This window comes from Barbus barbus (assembly GCF_936440315.1).
Source record: "Barbus barbus genome assembly, chromosome: 6".
NCBI classification, from domain to species: domain Eukaryota; kingdom Metazoa; phylum Chordata; class Actinopteri; order Cypriniformes; family Cyprinidae; genus Barbus; species Barbus barbus.
In genome coordinates this window covers 16,070,239-16,084,559 of record NC_136734.1, presented here as the reverse complement: position 1 = coordinate 16,084,559, position 14,321 = coordinate 16,070,239, and the positions used below count along the sequence as shown (strand labels likewise).

The window sequence follows — 14,321 nt, the reverse complement described above, 5'->3', positions numbered from 1 at the left end:
AATAGGGCCCTGCGCCTTACTGGCTTGGGCCCTAATAATCCTTAGGGGAACAATAGGGCCCTGCGCCTTACTGGCTTGGGCCCTAATTATTATAGTTACCAAAGGTTTTAATGATTTATTTTTCCATTAACTAACATGAATATTTTTTTCTAACACAAATGAATAAAGTAAAAAATATATTGTTAATATTTAATGTTATTTGTGAATTAACCAATGTTAAAAAACAACATTATTTAACTGTTGTTAATTTACATCATTAATAAATATATACCATTTAATGTTGATCAAAATCAATTCCAAAATGTGTTAATATATTATTACATTTTAAAGTTTTATCTTTTGAACATGACTATTTTTCTAATATTAAAAATATTTTGTTCATTGTTAGTTCGTTGTAAGTTCATACTATCAATGAAGAATTAACATGCTGTAAAATATATATTTTTCATTGTTAGTTCATGTTAATTAATGCATTCCCTACTGTTAACAAATGAGACTTAATTATAAAGTGTTATCAAAACCTTTAATGCTTTATAAGCATTTTTTAAGGATTTTATTGAGAAGTTTAAACAGACCCTCTCTCTCTCTCTCTCTCCCCCTCCACACTCACTGAACTCACACAGTCAGTCACTCACCCAGTCACCCACCGCACACATTAGAAGCAGTGACAGGAGAACTCTGATAAGTTTTAAATTTTCTCCTCTCCATAGTGTATTGTAAATTCATGAAATTAATCACATATCCTCAGACTGTATTGTTCTGTGTATGTAATTTTTTATGAAGTGTTTGGAAGCTGCTCTTAAAAGATAAAAAAAAAAAAGTTCTCTTTTTTCTGTAACTTTAATAAATTGCCATTAAATCATCGTTCAAGATATCCTAAATCCGTCCACAATTTAGCATCTTCAGTATTTTGGCATCATGAGAAAAAATGTTTGGTGTGATTTCTGTGTTTCTGCTTGAAGGAGTATGAATTTGTTTACAGCCTGTTTAAAAAAAACCCACATTAAAATAAATATAGCCGACTTCCTGTTGGTCGTAACTAATGACTGTAAATTAGAAAGTTGTCCGGATTAATAAGAACAATTTATGTACCGAGTTTGGTGTCTGTAGCTATCATTATATATATATATATATATATAAACATTAATAATTATATACCATTTAATGTTGTTCAATATTAATTCCAAAATGTGTTAATATATTATTAAATTTTAAAGTTTATCTTTTGAACATGACTATTTTTCTAACATTAAAAAGATTAATAAATGCTTTAAAAAAAAATTGTTCTTTGTTAGTTCATACTATCCTGGAAGAATTAACATGCTGTAAAAATATATTTTTCATTGTTAGTTCACGTTAATTAATGCATTTCCTAATGTTAAGAAATGAGACCTTATTATAAAGTGTTATCAAAACCTTTAATGCTTTATAAGCATTTTTTAAGGATTTTATTGAGAAGTTTAAACAGACCCTCTCTCTCTCTCTCTTTCTCTCCCCCTCCCCCTCCACACTCACTAAACTCACACAGTCAGTCACCCACCCAGTCACCCACCGCACACATTAGAAGCACAGAGACAGGAGAACTCTGATAAGTTTGAAAATTTTCTTTTCGCCATAGTGTATTGTAAATTCATGAAATAATCACATATCCTCAGACTGTCTTGTTCTGTGTATGTAATTTTTTATGAAGTGTTTGGAAGCTGCTCTTAAAAGATAAAAAAAAAAAGTGTTCTTTTTTACTGTAACTTTAATAAATTGCCATTAAATCATCGTTCAAGATATCCTAAATCCGTCCGCAATTTAGCATCATCAGTATTTTGGCATCATGACAAAAAATGTTTGGTGTGATTTCCGTGTTTCTGATTGGAGGAGTATGAATTTGTTTACAGCCCGTTTAAAAAAAAAAAACACACATTAAAATAAATATAGCCGACTTCCTGTTGGTCGTAGCTAATGACTGTAAATTAGAAAGTTGTCCGGATTAATAAGAACAATTTATATACCGAGTTTGGTGTCTGTAGCTATCATATATATATATATATATATATATATATATATACAAATTAATAATTATATACCATTTAATGTTGATCAATATTAATTCCAAAATGTGTTAATATATTATTAAATTTTAAAGTTTATCTTTTGAACATGACTATTTTTCTAACATTAAAAAGATTAATAAATGCTTTAAAAAAAATTGCTCTTTGTTATTTCATACTATCATGGAAGAATTAACATGCTGTAAAAATATATTTTTCATTGTTAGTTCACGTTAATTAATGCATTTCCTAATGTTAAGAAATGAGACCTTATTATAAAGTGTTATCAAAATCTTTAATGATTTATAAGCATTTTTTTAAGATTTTAAAAAACAGACCCTCTCTCTCTTTCTCTCTCTCACCCACTGCCTCAATCCACACTCAATCCACACAGTCACTCACACAGTCACTCACAGCCCACCCCCACCCCTCACTCAGCAGCAGTGACAGGGAGCTCTCACTCAGAGGCAGGCTGGCAGGGAGCTCTCACTCAAAAGCAGCTCTGATAGTTTTTAAATTTTCTCCTCCGCATAGTGTATTGTAAATTCATGAAATTAATCCCATAACCTCAGACTGTATTGTTCTGTGTATGTAATTTTTTATGAAGTGTTTGGAAGCTGCTCTTAAAAGATAAAAAAAAAATGTTTTTTCTTGTTTACTGTAACTTTAATAAATTTCCATTAAATCATCGTTCAAGATATCCTAAATCCGTCCGCAATTTAGCATCATCAGTATTTTGGCATCATGAGAAAAAATGTTTGGTGTGATTTCCGTGTTTCTGTTTGGAGGAGTATGAATTTGTTTACAGCCCGTTTAAAAAAAAAACCCACATTAAAATAAATATAGCCGACTTCCTGTTGGTCGTAGCTAATGACTGTAAATTAGAAAGTTGTCCGGATTAATAAGAACAATTTATGTACCGAGTTTGGTGTCTGTAGCTATCATTATATATATATAAACATTAATAATTATATACCATTTAATGTTGATCAATATTAATTCCAAAATGTGTTAATATATTATTACATTTGAAAGTTTATCTTTTGAACATGACTATTTTTCTAACATTAAAAAGATTAATAAATGCTTTAAAAAAATTGTTCTTTGTTAGTTCATACTATCATGGAAGAATTAACATGATGTAAAAATATATTTTTCATTGTTAGTTCACGTTAATTAATGCATTTCCTAATGTTAAGAATTGAGACCTTATTTAATGATTTATAAGCATTTTTTAAAGATTTTAAAAAACAGACCCTCTCTCTCTTTCTCTCTCTCACCCAGCTCCTCAATCCACACAGTCACTCACACAGTCACTCACACCCCACCCCACCCCACCCCTCACTCAGCTGCAGGCTGACAGGGATCTCTCACTCAGAAGCAGTCTAAGAGCTCTCTGATAGTTTTTAAATTTTCTCCTAAGCATAGTGTATTGTAAATTCATGAAATTAATCACATATCCTCAGACTGTATTGTTCTGTGTATGTAATTTTTTATGAAGTGTTTGGAAGCTGCTCTTAAAAGATAAAAAAAAAAAAAATTATCTTTTTTACTGTAACTTTAATAAATTGCCATTAAATCATCGTTCAAGATATCCTAAATCCGTCCGCAATTTAGCATCTTCAGTATTTTGGCATCATGATAAAAAATGTTTGGTGTGATTTCCGTGTTTCTGCTTGGAGGAGTATTAATTTGTTTACAGCCCGTTTTTAAAAAAAACCCACATTAAAATAAATATAGCCGACTTCCTGTTGGTCGTAGCTAATGACTGTAAATTAGAAAATTGTCCGGATTAATAAGAACAATTTATGTACCGAGTTTGGTGTCTGTAGCTAAAACTAACCCCCTCATTTTTGACAAAAGGTGGCGCTATAGAGTGTCTCTTCCACGCCCGTTTATGAGCTTTTTCCAGTGTCTAACTATCATTAATACTGATATGTGTGTTGAGTTTCATGACATTCTAAACATGTTATCTGCCTCAAAATCACCAGAAACGAATTTTCAACTTTGACACGTTGCCATGGCAACATAATTTTAGATATCAATATTCCCTTCACAGTTTTACATCGGCCGTGTTTTGACATTATTCTGGTGAAGTTTGAAGCAAATCGAGGTAAAAGAAGATGCTGAATTCAAAGCATTTTGAAAACGACACACTTCCTGCAGCCAGTTGGTGGCGCTATAACTTTCAGTCATAATAGTCACATCTATCCGATCGGCATCATACAACGAACAAATCACTGAAGTTTGATATACATCATACAATGTATGTGGACGTTATTAGGCATTTCCTGGGTCTCATTTTTCGCCATAACTTCATCGCCTCGCCACGGGCAAACCGTTCGACATATCAAAAATATCTTGTCCCCAATGTCTTGAGATCATGTTCACCTAGTTTGGTGGCAATCGTATGGAAATCCTCAGAGGAGTATATCAAATTCCAGAGCATGCGCTTTTTAAACAGCCCTGAATAGCCGACTTCCTGTTGGGCGGAGCCTATGACATGCTGCGCGGAAGTTGTTCGGCTCAATGAGTTCTATATGTGTACCGAGTTTCATATGAATACGTGCAAGTATGTGTGAGCTATACATCAAGCTTTCTGACAATTTTCCAGGGGGCGCCGTAGAGCCCCTGTGCCACGCCCGGGTCCCAGCCTCAGCGGCGTCCTAATGGCCGCAGGTTCCAACGTGCGTGCCAATTTTCGAGAGTTTTCGGGCACGTTAAGGCCCCCAAAAGTGCCCGGATGATTGAAATAAAAAAAAAAAAAAAAAAAAATAAAAATAAAAAAAAAAATAATAATAATCCTTAGAAGAACAATAGGGCCCTGCGCCTTACTGGCTTGGGCCCTAATAATCCTTAGGGGAACAATAGGGCCCTGCGCCTTACTGGCTTGGGCCCTAATAATCCTTAGAAGAACAATAGGGCCCTGCGCCTTACTGGCTTGGGCCCTAATAATAAAAATCTTACATATGCCAGTTTTTTGAACAGCAGTGTAGTGCATGAGTTTGCATGGATTAATTTTAAATTGTGCCTTTTTTTTTTTTTTCCAAGTCAAGTTACATCAGAATGAGTAAATAATGCCATTTTAGGTATATTTAACTAATCCTTTAAAGAACATCAAAACACATTGCTTTCTGGTTTACCTTGTGTACTCCAAGAGTCCCAAAAGGCAGGGGTTTGCTAGTCTTTGTATCAATAAGAAGAACTTCAGCATCAAGGATCATACTTTGGCCACCAGGAAATGCCTGCGGTATGAAATCTTTAAAATGGGCGACCTATGGGAGAAAATCAAACTCTTTAAAACAGATATTAATGGTTTTAAACAGGTATATAAACATCCCGTGGTATTGATTTTAACAGACTGGAGGTCCTGACCTTGTGTGGGAGTACTGGTTTGAGACTTCGACTGAAGTAGCTGAAGTGATTGCCGTTCTTATGGACCTGCACACGCTCCCCATCATACTTGATCTCAGAATACATCCCATTAGGACATTTCTTCATGGCATACTCAATGGACTTACACGCTTCTGCCTACAAGAATAAAGACATTCAAATAAGCAATAGATAAGCATAATCTTTTGGGGTTTTTTAGTTGTAATTGAAGAATATTGAATTAAACTGACAGCTCATCCAAAAAATTTAATTCTGTCATCATGCCATTTCAAACCTGTCCGACTTTCTTCTGTGGAATATATATTGAGATATATTGAGAAATATATATAGATCTATATACATCTATTTAATAGAGATATTGATACAGTGGTCACCAAAATTGTTTGGCTACTAACATTTTTCAAAACATCCACTTATGTTCCACAGAAGAACGTAATTCATACAGGTTTGGAGCAACATGAGTAAACGACAGAACTTGATTTTTGGGTGAACTATCCCTTTAAGAGCAATAGCGATTCAGACCAGCATTGGCTGTACAGGGGTCATCAGAGACGCCTCCACACTGAGGATCTTTCTGGGCCCTGTCCCATTAGAAGCATCCTGCTGGTTCCGTAGCACCCGGTCAATTACGTCACCCAGGTTACGAGAGGCTTTAAAGGCATCATAGGCATTGGGGTCCACAGCATCCAAACTGATGAGAGAAAATTCATACCGAGTAAGACAGAATAAACACCATTAGGTGCCATTAGGTATAATTTGCTTGCAACACTTACACATGCTTGGCCCCAGAGTTGATTTTCAGATCATGTTTGACCAAACGAATGTAACACTTCAGATCATTTCCGGTGCATCTGGGAATCAAGAAAGACATTAAGTTAACATTCTCAAAATTCAAACATTTGTAATAAGAATTTTATATAATCTAATTCTAAAAATGATTTATTTCTGACTTTTTAGCAATATCCTGCAGCTCTGCCTGCTGATCATCCTCCTTTGTGAGTTGCGACAGACGGCTCAGTGAAGCATCAACCACCTGAATAGTTAGAAGACTCTTGGCTGCTGGAGGGAAAGACTTGCTGTCTTCGAAAAACATCCGCACTGTCTCTGAAACATCACCCTTTATGAAACCGATAAATATCAGTAAAGGAAAAGGTCAAGTATTTCTCAAAATAATCGACTTCTTTTTGTATAAGAAATATGTGACAAACCTGTGCCAAGTCTTGCACCATCTCATCCTGACTGCAATTCAATATACGGCTGAAAAGCTTGACAATTTGTTTGTCATTGAGGTTATACACATTCTTAACCACTCCTGGGAGGAGAAGCTTCACTGTCAGGTACAAATCTCCTTGGAATTTGTCTGTAAAGATGTGGGAGGCATATTAACAGATAACAAAAAAAGATGCTTTTGAATACACTTTTTAATCTACTTGTGTTCATGTTGGCCCATATTTTGCATGCTCACCTCCACCAGAGCCTTTTGTTAAGAAGTCTCTGATGATCTCTGTCTTGGCGTTATAGCTGGACTTCTCTGCAACTAAGGCACAAAGTTTGCGGAACTCCCGCAGTAAGCAGTCTTTGTGGTTGGGATCACATAGCTGAGCTGATAAGGCGCTACTCTGAGTGGGTTTGGCTGGAGATGGTCCAGGACTGGAGGAAGAGGAACCGGCCTTGGTAGCTGTGGACACATGAGTGATAAACTTTGTATTAAATTGGCAGAGCATGACAGTAATACATGATAGATTATAGCTCTATAACATCATAGCTGTCCAAAATTAGCTTTGGTGGGTCAAGCGAATTACTTCCCAGTTGGCAAGACATTTTATAAAATGAAATAATGAGAATGATAATCTGATACTCGAACCATGCAAATTTAAACCAAGATTCACTAACTGTCTATATCAGGGGTTCTCAAAGTCTACATTCAAAGGTCCAAATTTTCATCAGTGTCAAAGGTCCGGAACAATTGGTTATTACAAAACGTGTTTTTAATAAACATACATAACATATAACAAATAAACACTCATTTAAAAAAAAAATAAGGTTCCCTTTGCATTCAAAATACTTTAATAAGTGCAAAAGTGGCAAAACAATTAATTTAAGTGTCAGCAGTAGAAGTCGACCTATAATGTTTTTTCTCTGGCCAATGCCGATATTTAGAAATCAGGGCAGCCTATGGCCGATACATGATGCTGATTTTTTGGGCCGATTTTCTCTTTTTTTCCCTTTATATCAAAAGAGAGTTTGCGTAAATGGTTATTGCAGGGCACAAGATAGTAATAGTATTAGTAGCCTAATTCATAGTAATAATACATGGCTCAAAACTTAAGCACCTTCTCAAAACAGTTCTGAAGAATGCTTTTTTGTTTATGTTTGCTGACAGACACCAGTGTTTCCCGCAGACTAGCAAATGCAAGTTGATTCTCTGCCAGCAGGAGGCGCTGTTGGAGCGTGATATATAGCTGTTTCCCCGGTAACGACTCAAATAAGCGCTACTTTATCAGCCATTACAGGAAAGACCAAATGAAAATTGACATCAAAGCTTTTCTGAAGAAAACGGACGGTTCTTTTAAAAGATACATTCATATAAAAACACCCGCGCAGCATTTTATTTTTGAAACGCGCAGTGCTCAGTTTATTCAACGAAGTATAAGCCTTTTGGAAAATCTATTTGTAGCGGTCAGTTTTGATATTGTGACAAGCCGCCACAAATAAATGTATACACTGGGCACTGCTATAAGACAAATTGTCATAATATAAATGATAGCAAAACAAAACAAAAAAATACAAATATTAGCAGTGAAATGTCGCCCGATTACGTCAAACGTCATACGCTCACTGGATGTCATGATGACAACAAATGTCATGAAGGAAAAGTTTCAATATCTCACCTGCAATTTCGGACCTTCTCCAAAAAGACATAAAAAAATAAGAATAAATAAACAAATGATTTACAAGTTTAACGGGTGTTTATCAAAGTAGGAAATATAATTAGTGTTCTTGAAATATGAAATAGAAGTGGGTCCGGATTGAATTCCCTCCGGGTCCGGATCCGGACCGGAGTCCGGACTTTGAGAAGCACTGGTCTATATGAAGACTTCAGATGCAAAAACCCCATCTGTCCATCTGAGATTTTTCTTTTAAATGTGCATTTTTATCAGGCTCCAATGAAAATAACAAAAATAGGAAATTTTTGAAAATAAGCCATTTAATAACTGACTAATAATTGTTTCTGTCATTAAAGTGAAACTACTGAACCAAAACATAGGAGCCTGATAAAAATCTGCATTTAAATGAAAAAAATCTTAGAAAAAAAAACTTCTGCATCTGAAGTCTTCATATACAGTACTAAGTGACTACAAAATAATTTGTACAGTTTTATTTCTAAAAATAAAGAAAACATATGCATGCATACACACATATATATATATATATATATATATAGAGAGAGAGAGAGAGAGAGAAAATATATTTATATATTTAGATAAAATATATTTAAAATATAATATACAGCACAAAAATACAATATTGCAGGAATCAGTAATATAATTCATTTTCAGCAATATTTATGGCTGGTAAAAGTTCATTTTGGACAATTTATATTATTTTTAAATCTCTACGGTCTCTACAACAACCAAGTTACATAACCATTCACAGGATTGGAGACAATTACGATTTTTTTGTTGTTATTTTTATTTTTTAGTAAATAAATACTTTTATTCAGTATATATGCATTAAATTGATCAAAAGTGACAGTAAAGACTTTATTACTAAAAAATATCTATTTCAAATATTAAGCAGCCAACTGTTTTAACATCGATAAAAAGATGATTCCTGAGCAGCAAATCTACATAATAGAATTATTTCTGAAGGATCTGAAAATTGGCTGCTGGAAATTTGCCATCACAGGAATAAATTACATTTTAAAATATATTTCGACAAAATAGTTTCATAGAATTATTATTTTTATTGTATTGATCAAATAAATAGAGCCTTGGTGAGCATAAAAGACTTTTTGAACCACAGTGTACATTACAAAAAGCAAAAGCAACAAAAAATATCAGAATATATATATATATATAGCGCAACTCTCTTAGTGTTGTACCTGTGAAGCCAGAAAACTTGCGAGGAGCATTGACTGTTGGATCAGCTAGTGGTGCTGACAGCTGCCCACTGTTGTTTAACTTTGCTTGCACTTTCTTCTTTGGGGTTGCATTAGCTTTGGCTGCCAGCTCTGTAAGAAAAGAGAGACTGCTCAGCATATGTCAAGTCTACAGTGACAACTGATGCAAACTAAACAAGGAGTGTAAAGCAAGAGGTAACAACGGCTGGATACCTGAAACATGTTTATTGATTAGTTCTTTATCCTCATCCTGAAGTTCCTCCCATCCCTCCAGCTCTGTGATGTCTTCGATTTTCTTTGTGGTGGCACGTGCTCTCTCAAGCTTTTCAAAGATGCATTTCACGTGGTACCACTCCTTCATTTCTCCAGCAGACTCACTGAATGGGTTTGGCACTATCTTGCCAATCCGGACCAGACCCTTCATGATCTTGTCTTTGCATTTCTTGCAGCCAGCCGTGCCACGTTTGGCATATTCCACACAGTATCTCTGCTCTGCCATGACTGGTCGTCCACTTTGCCACTCAGGCCAAGAAACGTGGAAATAAGAGCTGGAGCTGAGGCTAAACTGGCAAATTCGTGGCACACAGAAAAAGATGCCACTAGATGCAAAGCTCCACGAAAATATAAGAGTCCTCAAGCACTGGAGAGATTGATGATTTGGTGTTGCTCTAAATGAAGTTTCCCTACAAAGTTTTGGCAAAGATGATCTGCTGAGTGTCCTCACTGCCCTGCCAAGCCAAAGACTGGGCATAAAGTTCAGTAAAAGAGAGTTTCCATCTTACACAGCAGAAGTGAATTCTGCAAGAAAATAGAAAATGCTTGTGTTTAAACAGCATTCAGGGGTATTTTTGACAAACTAGAGTTGTGTGGAAATGTTAAGCTTAGTCTGGCAAGTATAGGCTGGGGAGGTGGCAGCTAAATAAATAAAAAATAATAATAATCATAATTGTGTGTATATATATATATATATATATATATATATATATATATATATAAAGCAATAACGTTTTAAGAGAGAAACTTAAAGAAAATAACATCCAACTTCTTTTCTATTGAGCTGCGCTGGAAAACATTTTTAGATGACAGAAAAAAAGAGCAAATGCATAAACATAATTAGCCTATAATATGCAACGGTATAAAAGTGAAATGCTATCCATTCAAATCAATACGTGTTGCAATTTTATTTTGAGCTTCCAGTACTCTCAATACTCAGCCTGATTTCACTTTTTCACTACTAGTGGAGTTACATTTATGTATATGTCTATGTATACACACGTATAACAGTTAAACATAATATAAAACACCTGCAGTCCAGCGCAATATATTGCAGAAGAAATACGAGTTAACTTCAGTTCACTTCAGTATAAAAAAAAAATACTAGAAATGTCATTTTCAAGCAGCATGTGCCGAAATTGTAATTTGATACTGACAGAATTGTCACTTACAAATCTGTTTTTGTGGTTCTGTTTACGTGTCGCTTTGTTGACCAAAGTGGAATTAGCTCCCATGCTAATCTTAGCTGAACTCTGCAGCCGCAGACATAAGACCAGCTAACTGTGAGAGGCTATACACATACTCAACTCAATCACATTTTACCTCAGTTTTCATTGCAAGATGATCCCAGGCTCCTTGCGTAACGATTTTCATTTTTAAAACTATTTAACGTTACTAATGTGTTAGCAAAAAAGAACATGGTTTATGTATTGTGTGCGGTCCCCTTTAAATCACATGAGCGCTTCCTCTTTGTTTGAAAGTGTTTCCTGTGCACCGCATGTTAATTTTTGCAAACATTTATCGACCTGCCTTAGCCACGAATCCAAGGTGACCACTCCCAAACTTATCTTGAGACTTAATAATAATAAACAGGTTGCTAAATAAGGACTAATGTTACAGTTATCTTGTCTCGTCAAGCACGTCGACTCCCATTAATTACTTGTGGTAGCTGTAGACCTTACGCAGCTTTCAAGCTAGAACACCAAACAGCCCAGCTGTTCTGACTATGGGTTGCTAAGTTATATCTTTTCAGACTGATCGGACTTACGGTTTTCTTAAAAATTAAGATCAAAAGTCATAGACTTACATTGACGAAATGTTCAAATGAGCCAAGACTATATTCTAGAGATGGGGAGTCGACTCCAAAAGAGTCGATTCCTCGACTCTCACTAGCCCTAGTGTCGGAATCGACTCCAGGTCAGGAATCGACTCCCAGTGTCGAGTGTTTTTTTCAAGTTCAACACAGCAACAGTTCATTATAACGAAAATATTATAATGAATGTAAAGATACAGAAATCAAAAAATACAGATAAAACAAAAAGATAAAGAAATGAGAGGAAAAAATTAGTAATGCCAGGAAAACAAAGAACAATAATGTATAGATAGTTTTTTTCTGTTGGGTCTGTTTTGCGGCTCAATCAATCATGATGTGGTTCAATACAGTAAATTGGTTGTGATTGGCACAAAACACTGCAGTAGGTTTTACGAACCAATCATGTACCAGTCCTCAGGATGAGAGTGGGACATGCCCATAATTGGCAAGTGGTGTTTGATTGAGTGATACTGTTGAGTGATGACGGTTTTTGAATCCAGTAACGTTAACTTATAATGGCAACCCCGACCTCAACCGTGTGGAAATATTTAAACCAGACCGAAGACAAAACTAAAGTTCGTTGTGATATTTGTAAACGTTGTTATAAGGTTTAGTTGATTAAACATTTTAGTATAGGAAACATTTGTATCCTCGCTCTTGACTCCTCAGGAAGCCTCCTCGTTCCTCGCTCTCCTCCCGGTGGAATTAAAGAATTTAGATGTCCTACATGAGAGCGGAGCTCGATCGGTTTCAGGGTCGTAGGACATACGAGCGAGAAGTGAGGAAACGAGGAAGCATATTGAGACGCACCTTCTGAATCCTGACCCTATTTTAATTCAAAGTAAATGGAGTTGGAGTCGAGGAGTCGATTCCACCGACTCCAAAATTAGGAGTCGGGAGTCGGAGTCGACTCCAAAAAAACCGGAACCGAACACCCCTACTATATTCAAACTCCAACTGTAAAAAATTTAAATCTAAACACATTGAAGCCCATTAGACTCAGGCCCCGTTTACACTAGTGCATTTTCGTTTTAAAACGCATAACTTTTGCTACGGATACGCCTATCGTCATTCACTAGTAATCACCAGTGTTGGGGGGAACGCATTACAAGTAACGCGAGTTACATAATATTACTTATTTTCAAGTAACTAGTAAAGTAACGCATTACTTTTTAATTTACAAGAAAATATCTGAGTTACTTTTTTCCCATTTATTGACCAACAGTGCACTGTGTGTGAACATGTTACTGTAGTTCTAGACTAAATGCGAATGTGCATTAATTTATCCCACTCGCAAAAAAACTAAAATGAATTAAAACAGTGAAATGCAAACTCAGAATATGACGCAAACCTGCAATAATTAAATATGTTAAACAACACAAATGTATCTAATCCCATTTTATTAACCAATGTCTTTGCTGCTGACCTCTGATGATCCAGTTCAACCATACTAATAAGCAAAAATGACTTTAGATAAACTAACAATTGTGCTTCATTGTTCTTTTATTGCTGAAGAGTGTTGAACCTTCTTCTCCTGCATTTTACTTTACAGACGCCAATTTACTTTTCCTTCAGCCTGAGGTTTATTCATGACACTTTTTGGTGTAAAAGGGCTTTTACATTTGCACTAAATACAGCTTCTTGTATTAAAAACAATCAAGCCCTGCTCATATTTAAAAAAGTAATGCAAAAGTAACATATCTGTAATGAGGACTGGAGCGTGACAACAGGGATAAGATCCAAACGCAAGCTTTATTATACAGATCGTGGTCAAGGCAGGCAGGGTCGATCACCAGCAAACAATAATATCCAGGGCAAGGCAAGAGAGTAAACAGAAATACAGGCAATGGTCAAGGCAGGCGGCAAACAATCAGAAACCAGGAGAACAGTCTAGAGTCCAAAACACAGGCTAGGCAAAAACAAGACAATGACAACGCTCAGTAATGTCCAGATACAGCGGAACAAGACTTCGCCAAGGCCTGTTTGGCATGGCCCTCTTTATATGGCTGCCAAACAGGAAGTAACCATAGAAGAAGCAGAGGGAGCAGTAACAGTCAGTACTATGGCAAGAGCTCCCTCTGCTGGTGTGGCGTTACAGTAACGCATTACTTTCCATAAAAAGTAGCTAAGTAACGTAATTAGTTACTTTTTTAGGGAGTAACACAATATTGTAATGCATTACTTTTAAAAGTAGCTTTCCCCAATGGTTACATCCATAAAACAGCTCGTTACTTAGTTACTTTCGATTCCTCAACCCCTACTGATCTGAAGTCCAACAATTTAATAATTTCTAGACTTAATTTAATCATTTTCACAACTCATGAAGTTACCAGTGCAGCAGGCAAGCTTGGAATATGAAAAAGCTTACATTCAGCAGATGGAAATATTTCCATTACATTGATTTTGTCAGGAGAAAATATGATCTGAACACTGTTGCGTAAGTCGTGGCATTACTGATCCTGGTATAAATTGTATAAAATCTTTTTAGAGAACGAAACATTTTCTTATGAACTTATATGATTTCTTTTGATAAAATACATCATTGAATATAATTGTGTATGGGTAACAGAGAAATTAGAGCTACAATTAGCTTCAAGCTACACATGACAATTAATGAGATTAATACAACATTTTTACTAAAACGTTACTATTAATCACCACACAGTGTTTGTAATAA

General features: G+C 35.5%; 1 protein-coding gene across 6 annotated transcripts in view; it reads right to left on the bottom strand.

The window, feature by feature from the left end:
* LOC306871403 (DNA ligase 3-like) overlaps positions 1 to 12,731 on the bottom strand; it is a 141,617-nt gene extending 128,886 nt beyond the window's left edge. For 3 of the 6 annotated variants that reach the window (XM_079419297.1, XM_079419298.1, XM_079419302.1), the window contains exons 1-10: positions 11,155 to 11,723; positions 9,772 to 10,356; positions 9,541 to 9,669; positions 6,901 to 7,113; positions 6,644 to 6,795; positions 6,386 to 6,552; positions 6,209 to 6,286; positions 5,958 to 6,126; positions 5,418 to 5,573; positions 5,186 to 5,317 (exon numbers count right to left, since the gene is read on the bottom strand). In XM_079419297.1, coding sequence (XP_079275423.1) covers positions 5,186 to 5,317; positions 5,418 to 5,573; positions 5,958 to 6,126; positions 6,209 to 6,286; positions 6,386 to 6,552; positions 6,644 to 6,795; positions 6,901 to 7,113; positions 9,541 to 9,669; positions 9,772 to 10,309 — 1,734 coding nt within the window. In that variant the 5' untranslated portion in view covers positions 10,310 to 10,356; positions 11,155 to 11,723. Of the gene's footprint in view, positions 1 to 5,185; positions 5,318 to 5,417; positions 5,574 to 5,957; positions 6,127 to 6,208; positions 6,287 to 6,385; positions 6,553 to 6,643; positions 6,796 to 6,900; positions 7,114 to 9,540; positions 9,670 to 9,771; positions 10,357 to 11,003; positions 11,724 to 12,585 lie in introns of those variants that run through there. The other 3 variants (XM_079419301.1, XM_079419300.1, XM_079419299.1) reach the window with 2 other exon arrangements.
* Positions 12,732 to 14,321: the final 1,590 nt, after the last annotated feature.